The sequence below is a fragment of the Hyperoodon ampullatus genome (assembly GCF_949752795.1).
Source record: "Hyperoodon ampullatus genome assembly, chromosome: 11".
Classification (NCBI taxonomy): Eukaryota; Metazoa; Chordata; class Mammalia; order Artiodactyla; family Ziphiidae; genus Hyperoodon; species Hyperoodon ampullatus.
The window spans coordinates 61,233,711-61,260,731 of record NC_136924.1 but is presented as its reverse complement, the minus strand read 5'-3'; the positions used below and the strand labels follow the sequence as shown (position 1 = coordinate 61,260,731).

At 47.6% G+C, this 27,021-nt stretch overlaps 1 protein-coding gene across 2 annotated transcripts; it reads right to left on the bottom strand.

Moving 5' to 3' along the window:
* Positions 1–1,811: 1,811 nt before the first annotated feature.
* On the bottom strand, positions 1,812–26,776 carry KIF5A (kinesin family member 5A; the record flags this gene model as incomplete). Of its 2 annotated transcripts, XM_079714336.1 has the most annotated exons (28): positions 1,812–1,890; positions 2,346–2,373; positions 2,782–2,864; positions 3,181–3,334; positions 3,585–3,801; positions 6,394–6,498; positions 6,661–6,732; positions 6,982–7,042; positions 7,549–7,650; positions 8,048–8,157; positions 8,267–8,331; positions 8,706–8,823; positions 9,190–9,378; positions 9,989–10,135; positions 10,440–10,646; positions 11,022–11,090; positions 11,871–12,046; positions 12,319–12,467; positions 12,573–12,721; positions 13,046–13,150; positions 13,655–13,779; positions 14,068–14,155; positions 14,404–14,459; positions 14,898–14,946; positions 15,199–15,303; positions 15,700–15,773; positions 15,868–15,955; positions 26,648–26,776. In XM_079714336.1, 28 exons carry the CDS (start codon positions 26,774–26,776, stop codon positions 1,812–1,814), a joined length of 3,099 nt encoding a protein of 1,032 aa, XP_079570462.1. The 2 variants fall into 2 exon arrangements, with proteins under 2 accessions (XP_079570462.1, XP_079570463.1); XM_079714337.1 differs by lacking the exons at positions 15,199–15,303; positions 15,700–15,773; positions 15,868–15,955.
* Between the last annotated feature and the right edge of the window lie 245 nt (positions 26,777–27,021).

Genomic DNA, 27,021 nt, shown 5'->3' with positions numbered 1-27,021 from the left:
GTGGACAGATGAGCAACCATTTGACAGATTGTTGGAAATGGGTTGGCCTCCTCAATTTTTCAAAATAATTTTAAGCAGCTTTGGGTTCTGGTCATGAGCTCTGGGGTAGAGAATACCAAAAGGAGTTTTGAGGAGAAAGGGAAGTGGTCCCTTGAGCAATCCATGTTCTTGGTTGTCCAGGGGGCACAGGAAGAGGGAGGCAAAAGGCAGACTTCGGGGGGCAGAGGTGCACACCCAGAACCCCTCCGTTTGGGTGAGGGGTGTCTGAAGAAAATTCACCGTATAATTTAAGCAGTCCTTCCATTTTACCCTCCCCTGTGCTAAATGTGGAAGAGGAGGGAGGAAGAGTCTATTTCTGTATCTTCTCATGACGCTAAGACATTCTTCTGCTTAAGGCTTTGTGTGCGTGCACGTGTGTGTGTGGGTTTGTGAAGGATCACAGCCCTCTAGCTCCCATTTTCCTTTTATCATCTCCGTGACTAACACCATTCAGTGTGAGAGATGCATATAGGAGAGGAAGAAGAAACACTGACCCTCCTCCCTATGGCCCCAAATGAGGAGGGTATATACTATGCTTAGAAATTGCTAAATACATCATTAGATACTAGAGAGTATGACAGAGAGAAGAGAGAGACATAGCAGCAGCTTTTGATATACAGAGTACAAAGAGATACAGAGTAAGAGAAGACATCATACATAGTACAGTCAGACAACAAGGATTGGGGAGGGAGTTAGTATCAGAGACCACAGGTTTGCAGCATGCTGAGAGAAGAGGCCTCAGTCCCTCTTAGAAACTGGGGAAGAAAGAGAAAGAGGTTGTGAGGAACCACCTTGCAGCCCGGTTACTGAAGAGGAACAGGGTGGCATCTGTACCAACTTGGGTTTACAGTCCTGTTCCTTTGATATCAACAGCCAGACGCCACCCTGCCAGCTCCTGCTCCTCCACCCGCTGGCCTTCCCTAACTCTCCCTCCCCCATTCCCACTGCTTGCTTCTCATGCCTTTCTGCCTGCGTGTGCCTGGCCTATTACTCTGGAAAACCCCTGGAGAGGGCTCAGCTTGGATGCCGCCCACTAGGAGACTGGCCACGTTCTCTCGTTTCTCGTTCTCCAAGGATCCAAGGTGGACAATAAAACAGGATCCCAGTGCCCGTTTTGAGCCATAAAGCAACCCTGGCGAGAAGCCTGGTGACACACAAGAACCAGGAAGGTGCCTGTGCTGCTAGGAGAGCACAGGGAACGGGGGAGAGGACCCATGACAGAGGTGAAGGTGGGGCTTGGAGGTGGGCACACAGCTGTTTTCCACCTCCACTAGCAAGACTGGAGGGGAGTGCTGATACGACAGCTAGAGGAACAAAAAGTTAGACTTCCTGGGGCATTTGCTAAAGCTCATTGGTGACATATACAGATATGAGGAGTATAGGACACAGAGATCTCCCAAGGTCTCCTAATAACTACTAGGTTCTGTGACCTGTGTTGGGGCTCTAGATGGACACTGCCCTTGCCCACTTCTTTTGACATGTTGCAGCGACCCCTAGTGGCAGAAAGGCAGTACTGTGGTTCCCACTATGGCCAAGCACAAGCGGGGAGGGGAGGCCAGTGCCTAGGGGACACCAGGCAGTTCTGATGTAGCCCCAGGGAGGGGACAGCAGGAGTTGAGGGACAACTATATAGTAAAAGTTTTGAGATGATTTTAAAAATAGCAGGAGAAACAAAGAAGCTGAGGGCAAGAAAGGAGGCAACCTGAGGTTGGTCAGAGGAAGCGGCCTGAAACTACCTGAAAGTGCAGGTATGCAGCAGCCCGTGTGGGAGATTAGCTGGCTGCCGTCTCTTGGTGGAGAGGGAACAGCTTGGCCTGGTCTTCAGCCTCGTAGCCGCATGGCAGGTCACTCCTGGAAGAAGAGACCCAGCATAATCACAGTATTGCCAGCTCCGTATAAATGAAGCATTCCTGTCACTTTGCTCTCTCAGCATCCCTGTGAGATAATGAAGGGCAGGAATACAGGGCAAATCAAGGCCAGAGAGATAGAGCTGACTTGCCCAAGGTCACAAAGTTCCTCAAAGTAGGAGGGAAACCCAGGTCATCAGATGTCCATGGCGTTTTCTCCCAGCCCCCATAGCTGGCATGGGGAGGAACCACAGGGAGAGCTGGAGGAGGGGACAGTGTTCTACACCAAGGCAGGGGGTGACTGGACCTCCTGGACAACACAGTGATGGCGAGAATGGTTCTCATTTCCTCCTCCTTTCCCCAAAGTCTCCAGCGAACCTCTAAGTAAGGCATGAGGGAAATGTAACCATTTCTTCTGGTCCCACCCAGAGAGCCCAAGAGCAGTGGCAACCGGCGTACCTATTGTCATTGATATCTGTGGCATTTCCTGAAGAGAACATCATGGAGAACACAAGAATGGAAGAAGGAAAAAAGAGATTGGGTGTTACTAACGGTCTCCTCAAACCCTCTCTCATCCTAATCCCTTGGAGAAAAAGGTAAGTGTCTTGGCAACATAGCTGCCATCTGGGTCTGTGGCACTCGTCTTCAACTACCCCAAGCTGCATCATTATTTTGTTTGAGGAAAAGCCTCCCTGAGCCCTCACAGAGGAGAGGAGAAGGGGAAAGGAAGGTAAGGGTTGGGACAGGCACGTGACCGGAGCAATCCACTTCTAAGCGTCCAAGACCCTGAAGGGATGCAGTGTTTGAGCTGTAGGTGCAGGGTCACTTACTTTTCTGATACTTTTCAACTTGCCCTGGGGATCCCACAGGCTGGTTACCCATCTTTTTCACTCACCATTGTCCATGTTGGCCTTCTGGTAGGAAGCCAAGGGGCCTCCAGAAGATGTGGCCCCACTGCTGGTACAGGAGTTTGCAAAGCTGGATGGAGCAGAGGAGAGAGATGCAACCTCTGGCGCCCACCTCCCACTATTCCGAGGACCACTGATCCACACTCACCCTCAGGGGTGAAGCCATCCACCCCTCCCATTCCCAGAGAGCAGAGGACAACAAACATGGCCTCAGGCTGGGAGGGCAGATGCCCACTTTCTAATCAAAGGTGTGAAGTTGAGAAAGGGTTAGAAATGAAGCTACTTAGGAAAAGAATTAAGTCTCACCCAATAATTAACCCAGTCTTATGCCTTATAGGGTGCAGAGAGCCTTGGGTTGGGACTTCAGCCCGCCCTTGGTCACTCACTACGTATCTGAGGTGGAGCTGGGTGCAGCCTGCAGGTACAAATTCTGGTAGTTCTGGAAGAGGCTGTTAGTGTAACTGATGCACTCAGGGCTCCGGGTGCCATAGGGGTTGGTGGGTGAAGATGCTGGGTAGTGGCCAGGCCGGACGGGTTTGGCTGTGGCAAAGAAAGGAAAATGACCGTGAAGAGGCTATTTGTTACCTTGCAGTTGCCCTACAAGGTCATTTAGCTAGAGCTGAACTGAGTTGCATGTAAGGTAATTCACTTTTCTACTTTTTTGTAGTGGTGGTGGGGTGAGGCTGGGGTGGGGTTACACTGAGGAATTTGCTGGGTTCCCCCAGGTGGTGATCCCTCCCGTACGCGCCGCCCCCCCGCCGCCGCCTACTGACGCCCACTCCCCACTCACCAATCTGGGCAGAATGGCCCCGTTTGCCGGAGCTCTTGTACCGAACGGCCTCCTTGATGCGGTCCACCTCCTGCTGGTACCGGCGTTTGTCCTTCATGGCGCCCTCCTTGGCCTCCTTCAGTGCACCCTCCAGGGCCTTAACTCTCTCAGCCGTAGCCCTAAGTCGTTTTTCCAACTTAGGAAGCTCACAACGCAGATCTGCATTGTCACGTACCAGCTGTAGGACGAGCCCCAGCAAAGAGGCAGGGAGAGAGGCGAACAAGGCAGCAGAGTCGGGGGTTCGGGTGGGAGAGAGAATAAGGAAAAGTCATGTCAGGGGAGGTGGAGACCATGTCGTTTCCTCCAAAGGCCTCATTCCCTTTACCTAATTGCTGTTCTGGCCGTTCTTTCCTTCTCCCTTTAGCAAACGGTGGTCAGGCATTAAAAAGTTACATCACTTTCCAGGCAGCAAAAACATGCCAACTCCTCTGTAGCCCAGAACGCTTGGGATGGCAAGAGTTCCAGTCTCCTCCTGGCCTAAACACCACCAACCCCCCGGTATCTCACAGCTGGTGCCAGACCAACAGCCCCAGGGCAACCATGGGAATGAGGCCCCTCCCCCTCCCCCAGAGATGGTTTTGTGGGCATGCACAGGGCGAGGCAGCAAGAGCACAGTAGCAGTTTGGAGGGTGGAGATGGTATTGAGAGCAGGTTAGGTGCAGTGTAGAGCAGGAGCAGAAGCTGGAATACAGGAGCCCACGCACCATACACACACACACACACACACACACACACACACACATGGCCGCCCCATAGGAAGGAAAGAAAATGTTTTGAAGTCTCACAAACATTTGTGCTCATTACCTTCATGTTCAAGGATTTCCTGGGCTGTCCCTCTCCCCATTTAAATTAAGCTACAGCGTGGTAGCAACCACCTTGCAGCCAGAAAAGACTTCCTGATCTTTTTTACAAGGTTTCACACAATGACTAGGGCCCTACAGATTGCAGAAGGAGCTGGCCTTGGAAGATATCAGGTAAATCAGTGCAGCAGGGAACACTGGGAGAATTGTCCCTTTAATTTTGGACAATTTACAGATTATAAACAATGTTTTGTTTTGCTGTGACAGTAACTTAGCTTAATTTGTAATAGGGTTATGGCCCTGGCTCTTTAAGATTCTGTTGACTGAGAGGTTTCTACATCGCTCATGTTTTCCTTTCTAGTCTTGTGTCCCCTGAGGTAGGATATTAGGAGTCCTCTCTCCTATAGGTAAGTAGCTTTTGGTCTTTGAGACTTAGAACAGAGGCAGAGCCTTCATGGGGGAAAAGGAAAACAGCCTGTGATTTCCTGAAACGGGCCACAATGTGGATGAACCTGGAGGACATTATGCTAAGTGAAATGAACAAGTCACAAAAGGACAAATCCCAGATGATTCCACTTAGGTGAGATTCTTAGAGTAGTCAAAATTATAGAGACAAAGTAGAATGGGGGTTGCCAGGGGGTGGAGGAGTAGGGAATGAGGAGTTATTATTTAATGGGGATGGAGTTTCAGTTCTACAGGATGAAAAGACTTATCTCTGGAGAGGGATGGTGGTGATGGTTGCACAACATTACAAATGGATTTAAGGCCACCGAATGGTGCACTTAAAATGATTAAAGGTCATACATTTTATGTTATGTGTACTTTACTACAATGAAAAAAATTGGGGAAAAAAAAGCAATGTAATATGCATTTGGATTAAGAAGGAAAATGAACACAGAAATTAAAAAGAATGGCAAAACCGATTACAAATGTTTCTTCCCTTTCAACTTTTCTATAATGTTGTTCACACTGTTTTATAACAGGTAAAGGGGGAAAGATGGTACTAAAGCCCTCTGCAGGTCCAAATAAAATAAATAAACCCTGTGGACTATCATTGGGCCGCAGTTCTAGGATTTTCTTCATTATTTAAAAAAATAAGAAGGTGTACTGGGTATTTACTATATATGCTGGGTATGGCACTGGGAAGAAAAGAAGTCTAAGCTGTAGTTTAATGAGAATGTGAATTTAAAACGAATTTTAAGGTGGATTCGAAAAGAAGGGAATGAAGCATAGGTTAGGGTTTATTTTACAAATCAGTTAAAAGAGCCAGTTGACAGTCTGTTGCATCTGTCTTCAAGGCTCAGCTATTTGGCACTAGCCAGGGTGCTCCTGCTATGTATGCACCAAACATTTCCTGTCCTGACTCCTTTGGACTGCCCCTTCCACCTCCCCATCCCATACCTTGGAAACCCAGTCTTCCACCTAAGGAACCGCAGCAGCAAGGAGGGGGATAGAGAGGCAGCAACTTAATACACAGGAGTTTTCACTGGCCCTGACCAGGGGCCGGTTGGGCCGTCTGAGGACATCATGTAATTGCCCTGTGTGCCTGCCCCAGGCCTAGGCAGAGGGAGTCCTCTCCATGAGAGAAAGCCCAGCTTCCTGGCTTCTTGTCTCTCTGCTCTCCATCTCTGGCTAACGTCTGACCAGTATCCCTTGTGTACGGTCACGGCCCCAGGCCTCTGAAACCTCTATCAGTTTCAACCTTTCCCTCCAACAGCGTAGGCCTGGGGAATTCCACTTGGAGCAGAGGCAGGCTGGGAGCTTTGGGAAAGGGAAAACAGGCATAGAACCAAGAACAAGGTAAAAGTGGAACCAAATATGGGATAAAGAAGGGATTAGTAGGAAAGGGAAAAGGGAAAAGTAAGGAAAACATGCAAGTAGATTTTCCTAAATCCAAGGGCCTCCAAAGATTTAGGTATCCTAGGCTCCCGGCCTCAAGAGTTCTCTTCACCCCTTACCCTCACTCTTACCTGTTTGTGAACCTTTGTAAGCTGTTCCAGGTTGTTCTCAAGAAAGGAAATCTTCTGCTTTTGGGAGTGAATCCCCCCACTGTCCTCGGGCTCCATTTCTGCACTCTGATGAGAGACAGAGGCAGGGGAAAGGTGTGGCTGTCCTGAGGCCAATCAGGTCCCACCCAGACCAGGCCAAGCCAGCCCCACTGAAGGCCACGGGGTCTGGAGAAGGCTGAGGACAGGGGGAGGATACGGCGGCTGGGAAGACCCCAAGACGGCACTCACTTTCTTGACTCGAGTCGTGACGTCTTGAACGAACAGCTTGCGAAGGTTGTGGAGGGTCTGGAGTTCCCGGGCCTGGAAACAATGATGAAAAATTGGGGGCCTCCAAATACCCGGTCACCGTTCCCCCTCCAAAATTACTGGACCCTTTAGTCTCTCTAGACAAGAGAGTCACTCATCCTTTAGGAAAAGGTGGGTCCTGATCATGCCACAGTCTGCCTTTGCAGAAAGGCAAGGAGGAATGGGGTTAGGAAGAAATCGGGAGGAAGAACTGAAGCCCTCCACCCACACCCTGTTAAACTGGCAGAGAAGGAAACCACTCACAACTGTCTCCTCCAGACCCTTGAGGTCCTGCTTGGACTGCTCGTGTCGCTCATACAGAAATCTGGAGGAAGAGGGAAACAGAAGAATCCCTCAGGGCCTCCCTGCCTCCCTCTCTCCTCCCTCCTCCATTCCTTTGATCTATATTTTATTATTATTTATTACACAAGTTACCCATGTTCACAGTGCAGAAATTAGAAAAGAAAAAACAAAGATAAGTAAACGAGTTCCATAAAAAGCCCATGATTCTACTACTTACAGATCAAACCACCGTGGACATTCTGGTGTCCATCTTTCCAGACTCTTCCATGCATGCATATCCCACATAACTATTATGGGGTTATACCACTCCTACTGTTTGTAACCTGCTTTTTACACGTCACAAAACATCACCCACATCCTTCCATGTCTGCTAATATTGAACAGAAGCCTCCCTTTTTCCCCCTTCCCCACCCCATCAAACTGTTCTACTGAGGCACTTGCTTCCTGTGGTCACCATATTCACATCTAGATTGTGTCTTGCCTCTGCAGTATGTCTGAGTAGGGTCTGCAGGCAGACCCGTCACTCACGTCAGCTCCTGGAGTTTGGTGCTTTTCTCATGTTCTTCATTCTTCAGCTTCTCATAGTCAGCCTGAAGCTTCTCCAGCTCTAACTGGAGCTTCTGATTCAGGCTGTGGAGGGCAAGGAGGTATTGGGGAGAACAAAAAGATGTCAGCAAGAGGCAAAAGGAAGCCCAGCTCCTCAAACACTTTCCTTCTTCTACACGTGAGTCCTGGTAGTGTTGATGCATCTACCTTCGGGTATCAGAGGCAGACTCAGGCCACTGCTTCCGTGACAGAGTGAGTGGCCCTGAGCTATCTAATCAGAATAGCCTTGCAGATAGGGAGTAGTCCTCACTCCTTGTACCTCCTGGAGTTGGGCTGCAAAATCGTGTCATTGTCAGGGGAATGACACATGGAAGTTAAAGACCGGATCCTGGTGCAAGAGGGAGCATCTGAGTAGGCACAGCAAGGGGAGGGGACTGGGGAGGGGACTGGGTAGAGACGAGCCGCCCTGGGGAACTCTTACTCTTTGAGCTCATCAATGGTCTTCTGCTTCTCATTGATCTCGTCCCGGAGCCGGGCCAGCTGCCGGTGATGGGCCTCCCGGTGGCTGTCCATCTGCAGCTCCAGGGCCTTCTGCAAACAACCCCACCCCAAGCTCACAGCTAGACTCCCAGACACCCACTCAGTGAGGACCAGCACAGCCCTGCCGGGCCCCAGTCCTCCCCACGCCTTCCCCACTCGCCTTCACATCTTCTGAGTCCTGTGTGTCTGGCTCCTTATCCTTCAGGGCCACTTCATGCACAGTTTCTGAGGGAGAGAAGGGAAGACAGCTTACATCAGACCTACCTCCTCCGGACAGAACTTCACATTGTGACCAGAGCTCCAGGCAGAGCAAGGCACGTCTACCCAGAATGGGCCCACAGGGATGTTCTTCTGGGGGAGGATGGTCCAATTTCATACAGCAGGGACAAAGAACAATGCAGGGTTTATGGTTCATGGAAAACGAGCTACGTGCAAAAGCGTGCTAAGCAGCATGTGAGTTGGACTCCACGATTTCAGTCTAACGCTTTGGTGAGTGTGCTGCTGGGTGGTTTCCTGTGATGTTCGTCACTTTCCCTCCCTGTGCCCTCTGCGATCTTAGATCCCAGGATGGGGGGGTTGGACGTTTAAGAGGGCCTCACCCTGGGCTTGGAGCTTGGCCAGCTCATCACTCAGGGAGTCATAGGACTCTTCCAGGTGCCGCTTCTTGAGCTCCACGCTCTGCATGTATTCCGTCAGGGAGCGGATCTTGGCCTCGTGCTGGTGGGGTGAGGGTTCATGAGAGGAAGAAGATGGATGCAGCAAAGGACCCAACTCCAGGCAGTGCAGACCTCCATAAGCTCCAGCTCTCCTCCCTCCCTGCTACACCTCCCACGGGGATGCAGGGTCGAGGGACATTCCTCTGGAGACCCTTCCTGTAGACCCTCTCGGATCAGAGGGCAGTATCCCCCGATCCTTCACTTCTCTAGCCTGGACCCTCTCATGCTTCCCCCCCAGCTCTTCTGTCCTTGACTTCAGTTGACCCTAGGCTCTTGACATAAACGTGGGTGCTAGGAGTTATCCCATAAGCACAGAGTTGCCCGTCCTCTCCCATGGCACCCAAAGGCTCTGGACCTCCGCACTCACCTGGGAGATGAGAAGCTGGCAGGATGAGAGCTCCCGCCCAGTCACTTCCATCTTGCGGTGACATTCGACCTGGAGGTTCTCCAGCTGCCGGCACCGTTTAACCACAGACTTGACTTCGGATTTGATTTTGCTGATGTAGAGTCGGGCCACAGTGAACTCCTCCTCGATGGCCCCGCTGATCTCCACCGGCTGTGGGAGAGCAAGGGAGGGAGGAGGTGCCTCTCTGCTGCCGGGAAGCCCTTTATCCATTTCCTTCTACTCGGCCTAGCCCCCAGGCACACACACCCAGAGACACAGGGACTTGGGTGGGACGGGTATGTTCCAGATGACTTCTAGCAGCTCTGTATCACCTGTCATTTCACACTAAATCCCTCTCTCTGTGCTTAAAGATCCAATTCTGACAGTCACCTTCTTTCATCCTGTAGAGCAATAGGATATTCTGTAGTCAAACTGACCTGCTTGATCACCCAGATGGGTCACTGTCACTGCCACAGATCTGCATATATCATCCCTAATTTTGTGCTCCCATCTCCAAATCCTGCTCTAAGCACATCTCTACTGCTTCTTTATTCAGCAGTGTGAATTTCAGTTGGTGTGTGGATTTAGAATGTGTATTTCAGTTGAGTCTATGCAAACTTCTACCTGCTTTCCTGTGTCTAGTTTGCAGGCGTGTTTCCTGGATCTTTGGCACCCCCACTTCCCAGTATCCCTGACGGCCTGGATTGTCTCACCGGCACCTCCCACCAGTGCCCAGAACAAGAATGACCTGAACAAAGCTGCCGCCTCTTTCTCCACTCACCAGCTTAATCTCCCCGTTGCCCACGATGACACTGAACTCACTCAGGTCCTTCATCAGCCCATTCAGCACCTCAGCAATTCGTTTTCGCTGGTGTCCACTGACCTCCTGTAGCCGCTGCAACTCAGACTCCAGGGACAGCATGGTGGCCTGGGGACAGCCCTTCAGGTCATCCCATCGCCATCTTCCTGCTCCCCTCCCCAGCCCAGGCGGAGGCCTCTCCCTTCATGCATGACCCTGATGGCTGCTATGAAGAGAACACAAGCCCTGAAGAAGGGTCTGGAAGAGAGAGGGGTCAGAAGGGCAAAGTGCAGTGGCGGGGTGGGGGAGTGTCCCACGACACGCTGAACGGCAGTGCAAAGGTGCAAACGTGATCCTGCCCTATCAGGAAGCAGAGGTCCCTTTGGATGTGGAGGATGTTCTGAGGCCAGGGAGCTCCTAGCCGGCTACTCACCACCTTCTGAGACAGCTCGTCCACCAGAAGCTGGTTCTGCTGGCTCTTCTCCTCCACCTCCTGGGACTTCTGGTCGTAGTTCATGGCCAGCTCCTCCAGTGCCTGCAGCACTTCCTTCACCTCATCCTTCGCGGCGTCGTTCTCCGACTGCAGGTGGCTCAGTTCCTGCTGGACCTTCTCGTTGTCTCCTCGAGTGGACACCAGCAGCTGCAAGGGAGGGGCAAGCCACGTGAGGGAGTCCTCTGCCAGTGACCACTTCGATGGCCCCTTGGTCTGGGGAAGCTGAGCCCCCGACCCAGGTATAGGTCTAGGAGAGAAGCAAGGGCCAAAGCAAGAGTCAAGAGGAAGTGGGCTTTCTGCTTCACAGAAGTAGGGCAACAGAATGAAGAAGCACCCAGACTCCGGCATCCGTGCCTTAAGCAAAACCCCAATTAAGTTTCTGGATTTCCATAGTCTTGGAGGGTGACGCAGCCCTAAGCAGAATGCCCCTTCTACCATCTTATCAGGAAAAGGTCTTTTTGATGCCTTTCAGGGATGAACACACAACCCTCTCCTCTCGTGTCTTGCCCTCCTTCCCATTACCTCTTCCTGGTCCAGCATCTGCTGCTTGAGCTTCTCTATGAGTTGGCTCTGCTGGTTGATCTCATCATCCTGTTGGAGGCAAAAGGGGTAAAGGCGGGGTGAAGGGAGCTACTCTTTCCAGTGTAGAATTACAGGATTGGGGTACACGTGGATCCTGATAAAAATCCAGCTAGTTTAGGCTTTGATTTAGAAACTCCACATCCTAAAAAAAGAAAGAGGTCTTTCCCTCGGCTTCTTTCCTTGACCCCTGCCCTCATTTTTTAATCCCTTTCTTCCTAGAAGTTGGTATAACCTTGACAATGCACAGCAAAAGGCTTTAAATGTTCATATCCTTTAACTGAGAAATCCCACTCGAGCGCTCCATTCTAATCAAATCATTCCAAAGCAAAGTCTTACGCACAAGAGACAAAGAGAGTCATTTCAGAGCGATTTATAATAGCAAAACCAACCAACCAACAAAAAAACAAACAAACAAAAAACCCTAGAAGGCCTTTAAATAAGTAAATGGTTAAATACATTCTGATAAATGGACTGTTAGGCAGCTATTTTAAAATACTTTTATGAAGAATTGTTAACAAAGTAGGAAACTGCTCATTATACAACGAGGAATGAAAAAATCGGATGCAGTTACATATACAGTATAATCTCAATTGTGTGGCTTTATTTCTGAACGGTGGGAGGAGATGATTTAAATTTTCTTCTAGATATTTTTATTTATCTTCCACATTTTCAATAATGAACATTCATCTCTTTTAAAATCAGAAAAACGGCAGGATAAGCTACTTCTTTAATCCCTCACTTACCATCCCACTGGGCTCTCACCTCTGTGCCCTGCCCGACTGTCCTTACCTTGTCATCAAGCTGCTTGTAGAGGCGGCGGATCTCCTCCTCGTACTTCTGTCGCTCCTCAGGCGCGATGCGCACCACGATGGATGAGTTGTCGTTCACGGGCGTCTCCTCACAGAGCTCAGCTCCCAGGGCAGCATCCTCCCCAGCCAGGCGCTCCGTCTCTGGCACGTCCTCTCCTGGCAAAGGGGCAGAACAAGGTGAGGGATGGGAGAAGGGACAGCTGCATCCGAGGGTCCTTCCTCCCTCACTGTACAATGCGGAGACCTCCAGGCCTCCACCTCTCTTGCCAAGTGGACCGTCAACCTTTTGGGGAGTGGGGGTAAAGGCAGTCAAGCCGCTCTCGCTTTCTCTCATGACTGCTCTACTGCACCCCTCCGGAAACGCAGCCCCCCTCGGAGATCGTAGGAGCCCTCTCTGGCTCCCTGTACCCACAGGACCCGTTGCTAACCACTGCGCCACCGGCTCAGCTCTGTCTCCAGCTTTGCAATCGTCTCCTTCTGAGCCTTTGTCTTCTCCTTCTCCTTCTCATATTTCTTCTTCCACTGCTCGGCAGTCAACTCCAGATTCACGGAGGCAGTGTTCTTAATGGTCTTTGCCCTGGAGAGGAGAACGAAGAGATGAGACCTCCGTTAAGGCTCACAAGACCCTGAGGGGAGAGCGCAGCAGGGGCTGCGGCAGGGAGTAGGGGACCCTGCCACCGACCGCTGTCCAAACATCAGGGTGGACTTAGTCTCTGCATCGTTGTAGTTGGACGGTGAGCAGCAGATGAACATGGTTGTCCGGCAGTTTCCTCCCAAGGAGTCCTGGAGAATCCGTGTCATTTTGCTGTCACGATATGGAACGTAGCTTTTCTGGGGGAAGAGAGAGGCCGCAAATCAGAAAAAAAAATTCAACGGGGGAATCAGAAAGGATGGTGGGGGAGTTCCCTGGTTGCCTGGTGGTTAGGCTTCCGGGCTTTCACTGCTGTGACCCGGGTTCAATCCCTGGTCAGGGAACTGAGATCCTGTAAGCTGCATGGCACAGCCAAAAAAATAAAAAAAATAAAAATAAAGAAGGGACAGTGGTGCTGACTAGGGGCGGGGCAACCCATGAATTGGCATGATGAGGTGGGGCATTAGGAGCAGGCAGAAGACAGGGTGGGGCTTGAAGGGTGCGGACACCTAAGGAGCACTCACTGTGCCCTCAGCCAGCGCAGAGATCACGTTCCCCAGGGCTGACAGGGACTTGTTGATATTCTTGGCCTCGTCCAGCACAGCTCCCTCTGCTCCAGTCTTGCTGACCTACCAGGGCACGAAGGGGTGAGTATGTCGTGAGCGGCTGCAGAGGGAGTGGGCTCTCCCCACCTCTTCTCCACGTAAGGTGGCTTAGTTCAAGGAGACGGGGAGAGGGAAAGAGGACAGAGAAGGCCCTTCCTCTGTTCCCCTAAACGCTCTTGCTACAGACCTCACCACACACACACACACACACACGTTATACGATTCCATTTATGTGCAATGTCCAGAAAGTCAAATCCAGAGTCAGAAAGTAGCTTAGTGGTTGCCAGGGGGTGGGGGAGGGGAGAAGAGGGCATGACTGTCAACAGGTGATGAAAATGTTCTGGAATTAGTGGTGATGATGCACAACCTTCCAAACATACTGAAAGTCACTGAATTATACGCTTTAAAATGGTGAACTTTATGGTATGTGAATTCTAGCTCAACAAGAAAGTTATTTTGATTTACAAAAAGGCCACCCCCCTCCAAGGCTTCCTTCCTTGCCCACCCCACCCTGACAGGACCCCCAACCTTCTCGCTCCCTGCCAGGTCCACTAGATACAGCTTCCCACTGAGCTTCTGCTCGGTCTCCATATTCTCCTGCTTGATATTGATGAGGAAGATGCTATGGCTTCGAGAGCTGTGTTCATTCATGTCTGTAGGAGGGAGGGTGAAACAGTCCCTGTACCAACCCCTGCGGAGCTGAAGCCCTCAGCCCCGGCTTCCACGGACCACTGCCTCCACCCGCCAAGAGAGGGGGTGTCCGTCAGGACTAGCCTAGCCCCTATGTCTCCCCAGCAGCAGATCTCAGGGTCACACAGACAAGCGTCCCTCCTCCTCTGGAGGACACAGCCTTCCCTTGCTCACTTTCGCATCCCTCAGCCCCACAGGGCACAGAGGAGAGGCAGACCCCACAGTCAAGATCCCCTTGTCTCCCCACTCACTGGTGACAGCCACGTGACGATTTGATTTCCCTTCATCAATCACATCTAAAATTTCTTCTGGGCTGGACACAAAGCGCTCGGTACAACCCTGTAGGGGGCAAATGGACAGTGACCCATACACTTTGATCTGAAAATTAAATTACCTGCACAGTGACCAAATGACCTCTCAAGACGGTGCCTCTTCCCAGGCTCCAGACTCTCCCCAGCCCCTTGGCATGTCTCACCCCACCAGGATGTCTGCCCTCCAACTTCTGGGTGGGCCTTTGGTCTACCCTCCTCCTACACCTGCACTCTCAATACACTGGCCCCACCTGGCTGTCCCATCCCCACTCTCACCTTGACAAACGGTACTCGGTTCTTGTCCTCGTGCACAGACAGATTTGTCTTGGTCACTGAATCAAGACAATTCAGGGTGAGCAAGGCCAGCACTTCCAGCCCCCCACCTCCCCAACCCCTGCACGCTGCAGTCTGCTCGGATGGTGGATTCTTCTTTGTGCAAGAGGGAGGAAGACTCCCCTGTGAAGCTTAATCTCCCTGCATGCGCTGAAGGCTGTTTTTCCTCCTGCAGGATTCCAGCCCCAGGGCTGCAGCTAGACTCAGGCTGTTTATAGGTGGGCCTGGGCATCTAAGCTCATCTTCTGACCCTTTCGGTTTGGGGAAATTCTTGGTGAGTGGAGGCAAGGGACATGAGTACAAGTGTGTGTGTCCTTGTGTGCCTGCTGCATCACTCACCAAACAGTACCAAAACCCAAGAGCCCAAAAGCAATGTGATCTTTCTCTTCCTTGCCCTCCTCACCCCTACCCACCCACTGGGGTTAAACACCACTCACCATCCAGAAGGTCACGGATTTTGTCCAGGTAAATCTCAAAGTAGGAAACCTGGTTGGGGAGAAAGGAGAAGTATGACGTCAAGAGGGCCTATCTTAAATCTGATACAGGGATCTCAGGCTAATGCAACCCACTCAAATGGTGGTGGTGGGAGGGAAAGGGCAGAAGAGACTATGTTGGCAGAGAAGAACTTAGGTAACCACGGTGGAGAATAAGTTGGGGCGCCAGGATCTCAGTGGGTTCATACTAGATCTTCCCCTCCCAGTCCCAGAAGAGGATGCCCAGCAGTCATGCCCTGATCACCTTGATGTGGAACTCAAGGTTCTCATCCATGGAGTAGATGTGGTTGAAGATGTCTTGGGCAATTCGAGGAATGATTCCCATCAGCTGGGGGTCATGCAGCTTTCCCTGGGGAGTAAGGATATTCTGGAATGAGGCTGGGCTCAGGAGGAATCAGACAACTCGGAGGTATGCAGACGAACACAGAGGTAACAGCTGCTAAGGAGACTATCCTAACTTAGGGGATGGTCACTACCTTCTAGTGGAAGGAGGAGGGAACTGAGCAGCCCTCTGGACTTTCATTGCTGCTGCTTTTCCAGGTGAAAAGAAGAAAACTGGAGTCGTGGAAAGGAGGGTGAACTGCAGCAGGCTGAAGGGATTCCACTGAACTTCCACCATAACGCTGCCCTCCGTTCATCCTCTGTACCAGGCAGCCCTCAATTCCTAGATCTTTCCCCACTGAGATTCCTTGGCCTCCTATTAACACTCCCAGCTCCTCATTCCCATAAAAGTCAGAACCCTCACCTCCATAGTATGTGTCTTCCCTGAGGATGTCTGTCCATAAGCAAAAATGGTGCCATTGTAGCCAGCAAGGACATCTGAAGAGATGGCAGAGAAAGAACACTGGTAGAGAGAAGTGGGGTAGGGAATGAGGAGCCTGAAAAAAATACATTCTAAAAATACATTCATTACCTTTGACAATCTGCATGGCACACGCATGATAAACTTGCTCCTGAGTCGTGTTTGGAGGGAATACACGGTCAAAGATATATGGCTTCCCCTGGAATGGAAATAAAAGATGGCAGACATCAGTAGGCAGGTGTGAGGGAGGAGAAACACCTGAAAAGGCACCCGTTCTTCAACCTTCTGTACGCATGGACAATTATGGGGATGAGGGAAACCAAAGAGAGGCAAAATTTAGTACTGACATCAGGAGTTGTGTCTGTGGGGTAGAATGTCATTGAGGAGAGTCACACAGCGAGACTGCATGAGTGGATCTCAGTCTTGGTGTGATGACTTAGCACTCACCATCCCAGACCCCCAGCCTGGGAAGCCAAATGGGAAAAGACAAGAGGGCCACAGGCTGTGGAGAGTGAAGAACAATACATTAACATTAAAAAATCTACCACTGGGGGCTTCCCTGGTGGCGCAGTGGTTGAGAGTCCGCCTGCCGATGCAGGGGACACGGGTTCGTGCCCCAGTCCGGGAGGACACCACATGCCGCGGAGCAGCTGGGCCCGTGAGCCATGGCCGCTGAGCCTGCGCGTCTGGAGCCTGTGCTCTGCAATGGGAGAGGCCACAACAGTGAGAGGCCCGCGTACCGCAAAAAAATCTACCACTAAGTTAAAAAATATCTTCCTCAATAGATCCATGTGTCCTGATATGAAAAGATGTTGAAGATGTATTCAGTGAAAGATGCAAAGTTAGGGACAGATGTATAGCATGTTGCCTATTGTGTAAATGAAATACACAAATACCGGACTACTGAGCTGTTGTGGAAATATTAACACAAGCTCTCCTTTTGAAAAGAATATATGAAATCAGAAATATAGGTCTCTGACTTCCCTGGTGGCACAGTGGTTAAGGATACACCTGCCAATGCAGGGTACACAGGTTCGATCCCTGGTCCGGGAAGATCCCATATGCTACGGAGCAGCTAAGCCTGTGCACCACAACTACTGAGCTTGTGCTCTAGAGCCCGTGAGCCACAACTACTGAAGCCCGCACGCCTAGAACCCGTGCTCTGCAACAAGAGAAGCCACCGCAATGAGAAGCCCGTGCACTGCAACGAAGACCCAATGCAGCCAAAAATAAAATAATTAATTAATTAATTAATTTAAAAAAAGAAATATAGATCTCCCTTTAGGGAAGCAGCTTTAAGTAAAGAGAAACTGTGAAGCAAGTCACTCAGACCTCCAAGTACTTTGTTTAATTCAGGTAACATGTTATAAATCACATGTGCTGATAAGAATGCTAAAGATACAAAATACTTACAACCCAGGGAGCCAAACAGAATATATTTGCTATCTAGTCATATTAAAGGGAAGATCTCTGGTAAGACTAAATGCGACTATGCTTATTCTCCGTCTTAAGTGACAAACTACTCAGTCGTGTTTTCCCATCATTCGGTATAAAGGGACTATGACTTAGTTGTCAAATTATTTTACTAGAAGCCATCTTTCTTCAACTGATATGTAAACCTTCAGATCTATGGACACCAGAGTTTGGGAGACACGTTTTAACTAATTAAGGAAAGTCATACTTTATTATAAGGTGTATTTTTGGATCCTGGGACATAATAGGTCCTTCAATTTATTCATTTTCTATCCAATCGCATTATAAAATATCTTATTAATGTTATTAGCTTCTTTGTTCAGTCTTTTGAGTTACCAAGTATGAAATCATATGCATGTAATAGTTTTGTCTCTTTCTTTCCACTGTTAAAACCACTTATTTTATTATTTTATCTTAGAATCCCCCAAACAACATTAAATTGTGATCACTGGTTTCCTTTTTACTATGATGTATGCTATTGGTGTCAAATAAACAGTCTTTGCGGTTAAAAAAAAAAAAGAGAAATCATAAAAGTTGGCTAAAGCTGAAGATGCAGGTCTAGGTATATCTACAATATTGCATCAATGTGTAGAATTTTTTTCCAGAAAGATATATATAAAAGTATTAACAGTAGTTATTTGGGGGAGAGAAACTGGGAGAGAGGAGGCTTTCATTTTTCAGTCTGTATCCTGAAAAGTTTACATTTTTAAACCATGTACAAGTGTTTTGTTTTGTCTTGTTTTATTAATGCCAAAGAGAGTGAGACAATAGTGTATTATTTTGTTTCCTTCTTTTTACTTCTCTGCAAAAAGGAAAATATTATTTATACTAATAAATATTTTTTAACATTAAAATTTTTTTTAAAATCTGGCTTATGATAAATATCTACCTGCAATATTTATCTGGTGTCTGTGGTGAAAGATTCTGAAGCCCAAAAAACAGAATCCACAAAGAGAAAGAAGTTGTGAAGGTGCTCTCTGCAACTAAGGGAGTACTGTAAACTGATAGAGGCTTTCTGGAGGACAATTCTATTAAATATTTAAATGTCCATGCTGGTCATACTCTGTCCCAGTGATTTCAATGCTAGGAATTTATTTTATGTGTGTAGCACACTTGCTTAAGTACTTAAAGATGTGTGTAGAAGGATGTTCACTGCAGCTGTTTGTATCCAAGAAAAACTAGAAACAATTCAAACATCCATCAAGAAGATATCGGTTATGATACCTCCATAACCTACCCCCATTAAAATGAGCAAGGTTGGTTTACATATATGGACATGTCCAAGATCGATCATCTGAAAAAATAAAAACAATTTGTATAATGTGATTATACATTTTTAAAAAGCGTATGGATAGAATAGTCTTAGAAAAAAGATATGGAAGACTGTATATAGATCTGTTAATGGTGGTTATCACTGGAGAGCAGAATGACAGGAACTTATGCTTACTACATATTTCCTGTGATATGTAAATATTTTGCAATGACAACGTATTGCTTTGAAATTAAAAAAAGAAAATAGAATAGGTGATGTTACAGAAAAATGTGTAATGACAAGGTACGCACAAAATAATTTTAAGAAAAAAGTGGTTTTTAAAATAGTATGCAGTATAAGAACACACACACAAAAGAGTATATGAAGGATTATTCCATGTCTGTAAAAAGTTATATATATGTATATATGTATAGCTTGCATAGAAAAACGTGTTAACAGTAGTTATCCTTGGACAGTGGGATTTTAGGAGTTTTTTGTTGTTGTTGTTCTTTTTGATTTATATTAAAACTATTCCAAAATGAAAATACATAATTTTTAAATAAGAAAAAATTTTAAACAAAGATATTAATATTCTTACTACATAAAGAACTCTCATAAATTAGTAACAAAGGACAAAACTAACCAGAAAAATATGGACAAGAGTTAGGTGCTAACAACAGGAGAAGAAATACAAATGTTCAATAAACATAAAGATGATCAACATTTTTGAAGAAAAAAACAGTAACATCATTTTTCACCTATCAAACTGGAAAACAAAAACTTAATTGTAATATGCAGTGTAGATGAGGGTTCAAGGGGGTATAATTTCTTCGAAAGGAGCATGCTCATTCTTTTCTGGTAGGACAGTACATCCATACTTTTAAGGGGCAATTCAAAAATGCATAATCAAAAGCCTTGGATTGTACATATCCATTGACCCAGATAGTCTACTCCTAAGAATTTGTACTAGGGAAATATTTGTAGCAAATATTTAGCTACAGGAATGTTTATTATCAACACTGCTTATAATAATGAGAAATTGAAAACAACTGAAAGGAGTTACATTTAGGGGACTGGTTAATACAAGGAATTGATTGCACTATGCCATGTACATATATTTTATTCTTTGCTGCTATTTAAAATTATGTCATACATGTATACACTACTATGTATAAAATAGATAACTAATGAGAACCTACTGTATAGCACAGGGAACTCTACTCGGTGCTCTGTGGTGACCTAAATGGAAAGGAAATCCAAAAAAGAGGGGATACATATGGCTGATTCACTTTGCTGTACAGCAGAAACTGACACAGCAGTGTAAAGCAACTATACTCCAAAAAAGTTTTTTTAATTAAAAAATAAAATGATGTCATAATAGAATACCAATAAATCTCAAAAAGGAGTTGAGTGAAAGAACTGAAACTCAAAGAGCACATACTGTATTATTCCTTTTATATAAAGTTCAAGAATAAACAACACTTATTTGTAGTGATAGAAGTCAAAGTAGCGGTTGCCTTGGGGTGATATTGATAGGAAGAGGGCAAAAGGGAGCTTTCAGGGGCTATCAAAACGCTCTAGATTTCAATCTGGGTGGTGGTCACATAGGTGTCAAAATATGTTATAAAATTCATCCAGCTGTTTGCATAAGATTTGTGCACTCACTGTATGTAAATTATACCTCAGAAAGTGCTATCATAAAATATCACAACACAAAATGATGTGATAATGGCTCTTAAAATATGAATTATGCACAACCTCATTGTTTATAAGAGAAATGAATATTAAGACTATGAAGTAGCATTTTAACCTATCAAAGTGGCCAAAATAAAATAGTTTGACGATGGGACTTCCAGGGTGGTCCAGTGGTTAAGGCTCCATGCTTCCACTGCAGGGAGCATGGGTTCGATCCCTGGTCAGGGACTTAAGATCCCACATGCATGCAGTGGCCAAAAATAGTTTGATGATGCATTGCACTGGCTGGGCCCTTAAATATACATATGGTCATTCAATTGTTTGTAATAGCAAATGATTAGAACAACCCTAAATATCCATATCCATCAATAGAGACCTGGCTAAATAAATTATGGCATATCCCTACAACAAATTATACAGTTGTTAAAAAGAATGAGATAGATATTTCTGTGCTGATATAGAAGGAACTCCAAGACTCATTGTTAAGTAAAAAAAAAGCAAGGTACAGAACAATATGTATAGTATGCTATCATTTGTGTAAAAAAAAAGTGCATGCATGTATATATGTATTTGCTTGTAAATGTATGACATTCTTTTAGAAGGATCCACAAGAAACTGGCAATAAGGCTGCCTTCTGAAAGGGGAACTGGGTGGCTAGGAAAGAGGAGTAGGAAGGAGGTTTACTTTTCATTGTATATCTTTTTATATCATTTGAATTTTGTCACATGTGCATGTAAGACATTAAAAAATTAACTTAGTTTTTTTAATAACTAAAATTATGTAAAATATTTAATGATGGTGAAATAGTCATGATATTTTGTTGGTGAAAAAATACGTTACAAAACAATATAGTTTATGATACACTTTTATTAAAATTATTATATGTATATATGCAGGAAAAAACTACTGGAAACAAATACATCAAATTGTTAACAGTATTGGGGGGGCGGATTTTGAGCAAGTTTTAGTTTCTTCTATGTGCTTTTCTTTGTTTTTAACTTTGTCAACAATTAAAATATATTAGTGTTGTAATCAGATTATGATTATGTTTAGAATTATTAAAGAAAAATCTACCTTGATTTTTTTTAAGGTTTGAGTGAGTTTATGAATTGTTCATAGGACTTTTGTGAATTTTTCACCCTTTTTATCTATACTGTTCGTCATTACACTTCAGTACAAAGAATAAAATTCTTATTACACAGAATAAAATCATACAGTGTTACAATAAACAGATTTTAAGTGGCCTTGACGCCTCTCCTTCTAAGTGGTAATATCTTTCTTTCATTTTGTTTTATTCTATAATTGAACCTTGATTCTTGAATTGTAATCTAACTCAATATTTCTCCCATCCAGTGGCCAAGAAATAGAAGCAAACAAAACATGTCCATCTCAGGCCAGTGACTCTCACCTCTTCTCCGCCAATGATGTCTATCCGTGCTTCTTGAAGCCAGGCATGCAGCCAAAGGGGATTAAACATAACTCTCAAGCCAACCTCGCCCCTCCCTTCTTCCCTTCTGGGAACGTGGGGATTAACTCTCTCTCTCTCTCTCTCTAACACTCCCAGTTACAAGATTCCAGAGGGTGCTGTGGACTCAATGAAATGGAGGGCGCTCTCCAAGTGCTGAAGGCAATTATTGCCCGAGGAACTCCTTTTCCTCAGCCTAGGCTGGGAGGAAGGAAGAGACCAGAGAGGGAGGAAGGGTGGCATTCTCGGAACCATGAGGATAAAAAATATCCAAGAGCTAAAATTGGGTGCACTCAGTAATCTCGTGGGCAGAGAAAGCCATGGATACAATTCTAGGGTTTCTGGGAAAGTCTTCTACCCCTGCCCTACTCTCGGTTGAGCCCTTGAGTTCCAAATCTAGTTCATTTCTTAAGATTTTTATATCTGTTGAAGTACAAATGTCTTTTAATTTTCTATTGATTACAGCCACGGTGAATTCGTTTTGTCAGATCTTTTTATGAGAATAACTAGACCAGTGGTTTTCCACTTTTTCCCCTTCTAGACTACTCACATGGGAAGCATCACCATTATTTACGTCTTTCATGACACATATTTATTCTAAGTCAGACTGTAGTACATTGTGTGGGATTTCTTATCAGAATCTGGGGAAGTGTACGTACAGTTAGCAAAAGCCATTTCTGATGCCCCCTCCCAGGACTCTGCCCAGACCACTTTTCAGCCTGGATCACTGTGTAGACCAGGTGTTTCCTGAAGGCAGGGATTCCCTCTAAGTCCCCAACATCAAGCGTAGTCCCTGGCCCACAGGATGCTCTTCATAAATATTTGTTGAAGAAACACAGATATTGATGGAAGAAGAGAGCAAGAAGATACTAGGGACCTGGATGTTTGGATGAAACAACCAGTAAGAGGGGAAAATGTTAACCACTGCCCAGTTGTGTCAAAGGCTAGCTTCTGGGGAGACAGCACATATAAAATGATAATAACATCTAACGCTTATTGGGAGTTTACTATGTGCCTGTCGCTGTGCTAAGCAGTTTATATGCATTATCTCATTTAATGCTCACAGCAATCGTAGGAAGTAGGTACTATTATTATTATATTTTATAGATGTGAAAACTGAGGTTCAGAGAGGTAAGGTAGCTTTCCCAAAGTCAAACAACTGAGAAATGGTAGAGCAAGGTTTCAAACCCAAGCAATCTGATTCCAGACCCACACTGCCAAAGTGATCCCAGAACTGACGTGCCAACACTGAGTCAGATCCTTGTCGTGGCTTTTCCTTCCCCTCCCCCACCCGCCCCCCTCCATGTGGGCATTTCTCCAAATGTTTCTGGACAGAGCTAAAGCCCTTCATCACTCCATTTTGGCAACTTCAACCCCTTTTTCAGAAGAATGCAGTTCTCCCACCCATCCTCTCCAAGGAGCCTCCCTCACCATCTCTACCTTCAGGTAATAATCCAAGACTCTGTGACTCAGTACAGCGTCAGGGACTAGAAGACTGTTAGGTTAGAAACACTCAGGGAGACCCTCCACCTTCGAGGAATGCCTCTGAGCTCCACTATGTCTCCACCCACAGCAGTCTAAGCGCTCCTCAGTGCCTATTCCAGAGGGCTACTCTTCAGAGTCCCCTAACCCAGGACTCTGTTCTCCTCTGACCCACTCCAAGCTACCTTGTCTCCTGTCCAACTGTGTTTCCCAGCACTTTCTGGAGTTTTCCAATGTGTGTGCTGACTAAAGCTAATGGGAGGGCCTAAGATCAGGGGTCCAAAGACGACCAACCTTTTCAACCTTTGCTAAAGCACTTGGTAGAGGCTGAACTTCAGAGCACCAGGACTGATTTCCATAGTGACACCCCTGGGGATTGTTGCCATGGTAATGCTGGAGAGACACTGGCCACAGTGAACATTACCTCCCCTCTCCATTTTCCTTTACAGACTCGCCCAAGGCTAAGGGGAGACTACTCCCTCTCTTCAGACATCAAAGGAATCCTGAGCCACCTCAAACAATACTGACCCTGTTCCAATAATCCTGCAGGTCCCAACCTGGCTTTTCCAAATGAGGTACTTGGTGACCCTGCTTTTCTGCCTCCTTAAGAACCCACTTAACCATCAGGAGACCTAAGGGAGGTAGAATGTGGTAGATACTTGAATGAGGGAGGGAGGGAGGGAGGGAAGGAAGGGGAGAGACAGAGGAAGTTGGGGGGGTGAGCGGAGAGGCTATCTGTTTCCCTACTGTCATCCCTCCCGTGTCTGGTATAGATGCAACAGCTCAGACAGCAGGCACTCTGCCCACCAAGACCAAGGCAGAGAGACACTTAAATGGGTCCACTTAAAAAGTCACAGTGGATTCTGAGTGACCCAAAGAGGAAAACAAGGTGCACAGCACACACAGACAGTGACCCAGACACCCTTCTACTATGACTCAGGCCATTAACTTGGGCACAGCTCCATCCCCCAGATTCCTGAGAGAAGTCGTGGGGGGGCGGTGTGGATAAGGCTCACAGAGCTGTCTTCCCAGCTTATTCTCCTACATTTTGCCAAGCAGAAAAAGCCCACGAACATTAGGGACTCTGTAGCCCAGAGCTAGCCGCAGTGCAGAGAGGAGAGCCGTCAGAGAAAGGAGCAGGGGTTGGGCTTGGAGAGATTAGCCTCTCCCACCTTCATCCTTCCCTCACCTTCCCAGACATCCTGAAGCAGCTTGCTCCATGAATTCCTCAGTTTCCCACACACTGGTCCCCAAAGGGAGCTAGAGGAAGAGAGAAGAAAGGGAATGGGAGATTTCTTTCCCTTGTTAGGACCCTCAAGGCACTCCTCAAAATCACTTCTCCTATAGCCCTCATCCTGCAGAATGAGAAATGAATAGAAAGGCTGGGAAGGCAAGCTCCAAGGATGCTGCCTGAGACAAAATGGCCCCCCCCATAAGCACTTATCTTGGCAGGAGAGTTTGACAGGAAGGGCTAGGGCAAGGGAAGATACAGAGCGAGACAAAGGTACAGCCCTGCAAACATCAGGCAAAACAGATAAGGAAGGAACAGCTGTGGAGTAAGATAGAATCTGAATTGGCAGGGGGCCCTGGGCCTCTCTTCATCTCTCCTCCCTCCCAACCTCCACCATGTCTCTCCTGTTTAGCTGGGCAAATCGGACAGATCAACACAACTCCTCCCAACATCACCCCATGCCCTGCGCCCACCATGCCAGGCTGGATGGCCCAGAGAGCCTAAAGGAGTTGGTTCAGATTTACCTAAAAAACCCATAGCAAGGAAGCTAGCCTTAAAAGTGGACGCCTTTTGTGGATTTGTTCCTCCATAACTACCTTTCTCCTATTTCTCAGCCTTTATGTCTCAGGGGGCCCTCAAGCTCTAACTCTCACAGCTAACGCCCACTGTCCAGACTATTCAGAGAAGAGGCCCCGAGGGTTGATCCAGGCATTATTTTAGTCTGGCCAGACTGACCAGACTGCAAGGTCTAACGTCCCTGAGACAAAGAGAAGCAGGGGCCCTCTCTATGTGGCAAACACACACATACATAAGCACACACACAGGGCGAAAGCACCCACTTGAGTCCATAGTGTGGGTGAGAGAGCCTGGTGACGGACTAGGGCCCTTAGGGACAGGACATGTAAGCAAGTCTCTTCCTAAGGCATGCTTACTCAAAGTCCCAATCTCACTGATTCAGAAGGCCCAGGCTCCCTCCCTTTTTTTCCCTTCATTCTTTTAACAAGCATGCCCTGTGCCAAGCACTGTGGATCAAAGACACATAAGAAGTGCCCCTGACCTTGAGGATGGTCCTTATATGGGCCTCTCCCTTCTCAAACTGGCTACAGTTTCCTGGCCCAGCACCCCTTAAGCCCTACTCCCTATTGGACTCAACCCCAGATCTTTTCACCCCATAGCCTGACAGTCCCAACCAACCTAGGAAACGAGGGGTAGGTGAGGAATTCCCTAGGAATTCCTTTGGAGCCATCACAGGTGAAAGTCCAGAACAGAAAACCGTGGAGGCAACGTGATACAGAAGGAAAGACGTGAGCTTTAGAGTCACAGATTTAGGTTCAGATCCGTGAATTAACAGTGTGACCTTGAGAAAGTCATTCAACTTCTTTGGGCCTCAATTTCCTCATCTGTAAAGTGGAAATATTAATACCTTCTTCAGAGTGTTGTTTTCAAGATTAAATAATATATGTAAAGTAACACGTACACAGTAAATACTAGTTCTCCTTCTTAACAAGGTCTCTTCCATGGGTAGGGCTGTCATGATGAGGTAGAGGAGATGGCTTGCTACCTTTTATTGGATCATCAAGAGAAAGGATGAATACGCAACTACTTGTTAGGATGTCAGGGTTTGGTTATTTTTATTTGTTAGGGTGAGTTGGGGGGTCTGAAATCCTCTTCCTACTGTACCTGGGAGGGAAAGGCAGACATTTCCTTAGGACCCAGAGGCTCCCCCACCAAACTGGGTGTGGCACCAACATATTTCTTTCTCTGAAAACCCTTCATCAGACCTGTGCCCTCCCCCCAAGTCCAGGCTGTAACTACTTCAGGGAATGATGGAGGCCTTGATCCTAGAGTCCACTCTCCTTTATACCTCCGCAGAGACCCTGGACTGTCCACCTCTCATCTAGCCCATCCATTAGTGTCCCCCTTCCTGGGAGGTGGGGGTAGAGATCTAAGCCAATAACAAAGGGAAGATGCGCTTTCCCTAGGGAAGAAGGAAAACGTCAGAAAAACATGGGACTGGCTCTAGGGGTGGGGACGCTGCAGAGAGCAGCAAACGGGAATCCGGTCCCCTGATCGCGGGAAAGTAGCCCCCTCTCGCTCTGCAGAGACTCGGCCGCCGGCCTGGCCAGGCCACACCCAGCCATCCTGATGCAGGGAGAGGAGGGGCTGCGGCGAAAAGGATGGAGGATGAGCGATGGAGAGAGGGCGCAGAGACAGGCAGGGGCTGAGGCTCGGTAGGGGAAAAGATTCAGCCTCCCGCCCCCTCTCCGAAATTCCCTCCAGGGGCGGCACTCACCCCAATAACGACGCTGTCGTCCCCTTGGAAAATGGGGATGAACTTGTCGCCCCGCAGAATCTCGGCCTGGTTTAGGGGCCGAAATCGGCAGAGCACCTTGATGCTACATTCGTTGTTGGTCTCGGCCATGGTGGTCGCCGGCGTGGGGCTGGGGCACTTCTGCTGCTGCAGGGGTCGTATGTGCTCCGGGGGAGAGGGGCTCAGCTGAGGCCCAGGCGGAGGACAGGTGCTCGGTCTCTGGGGCTCAGAAAGGCGCGGCGGGCGCCTGGACGAAGGCTGGGGAACAAGGCCGAGGCGCGCTTCCTCGCTCCTGCGGCACCAGGATGCGGGCGACCTGGCAGTCTGGTCCTCTCTCGGCGCTCTGCCTCTCCGCC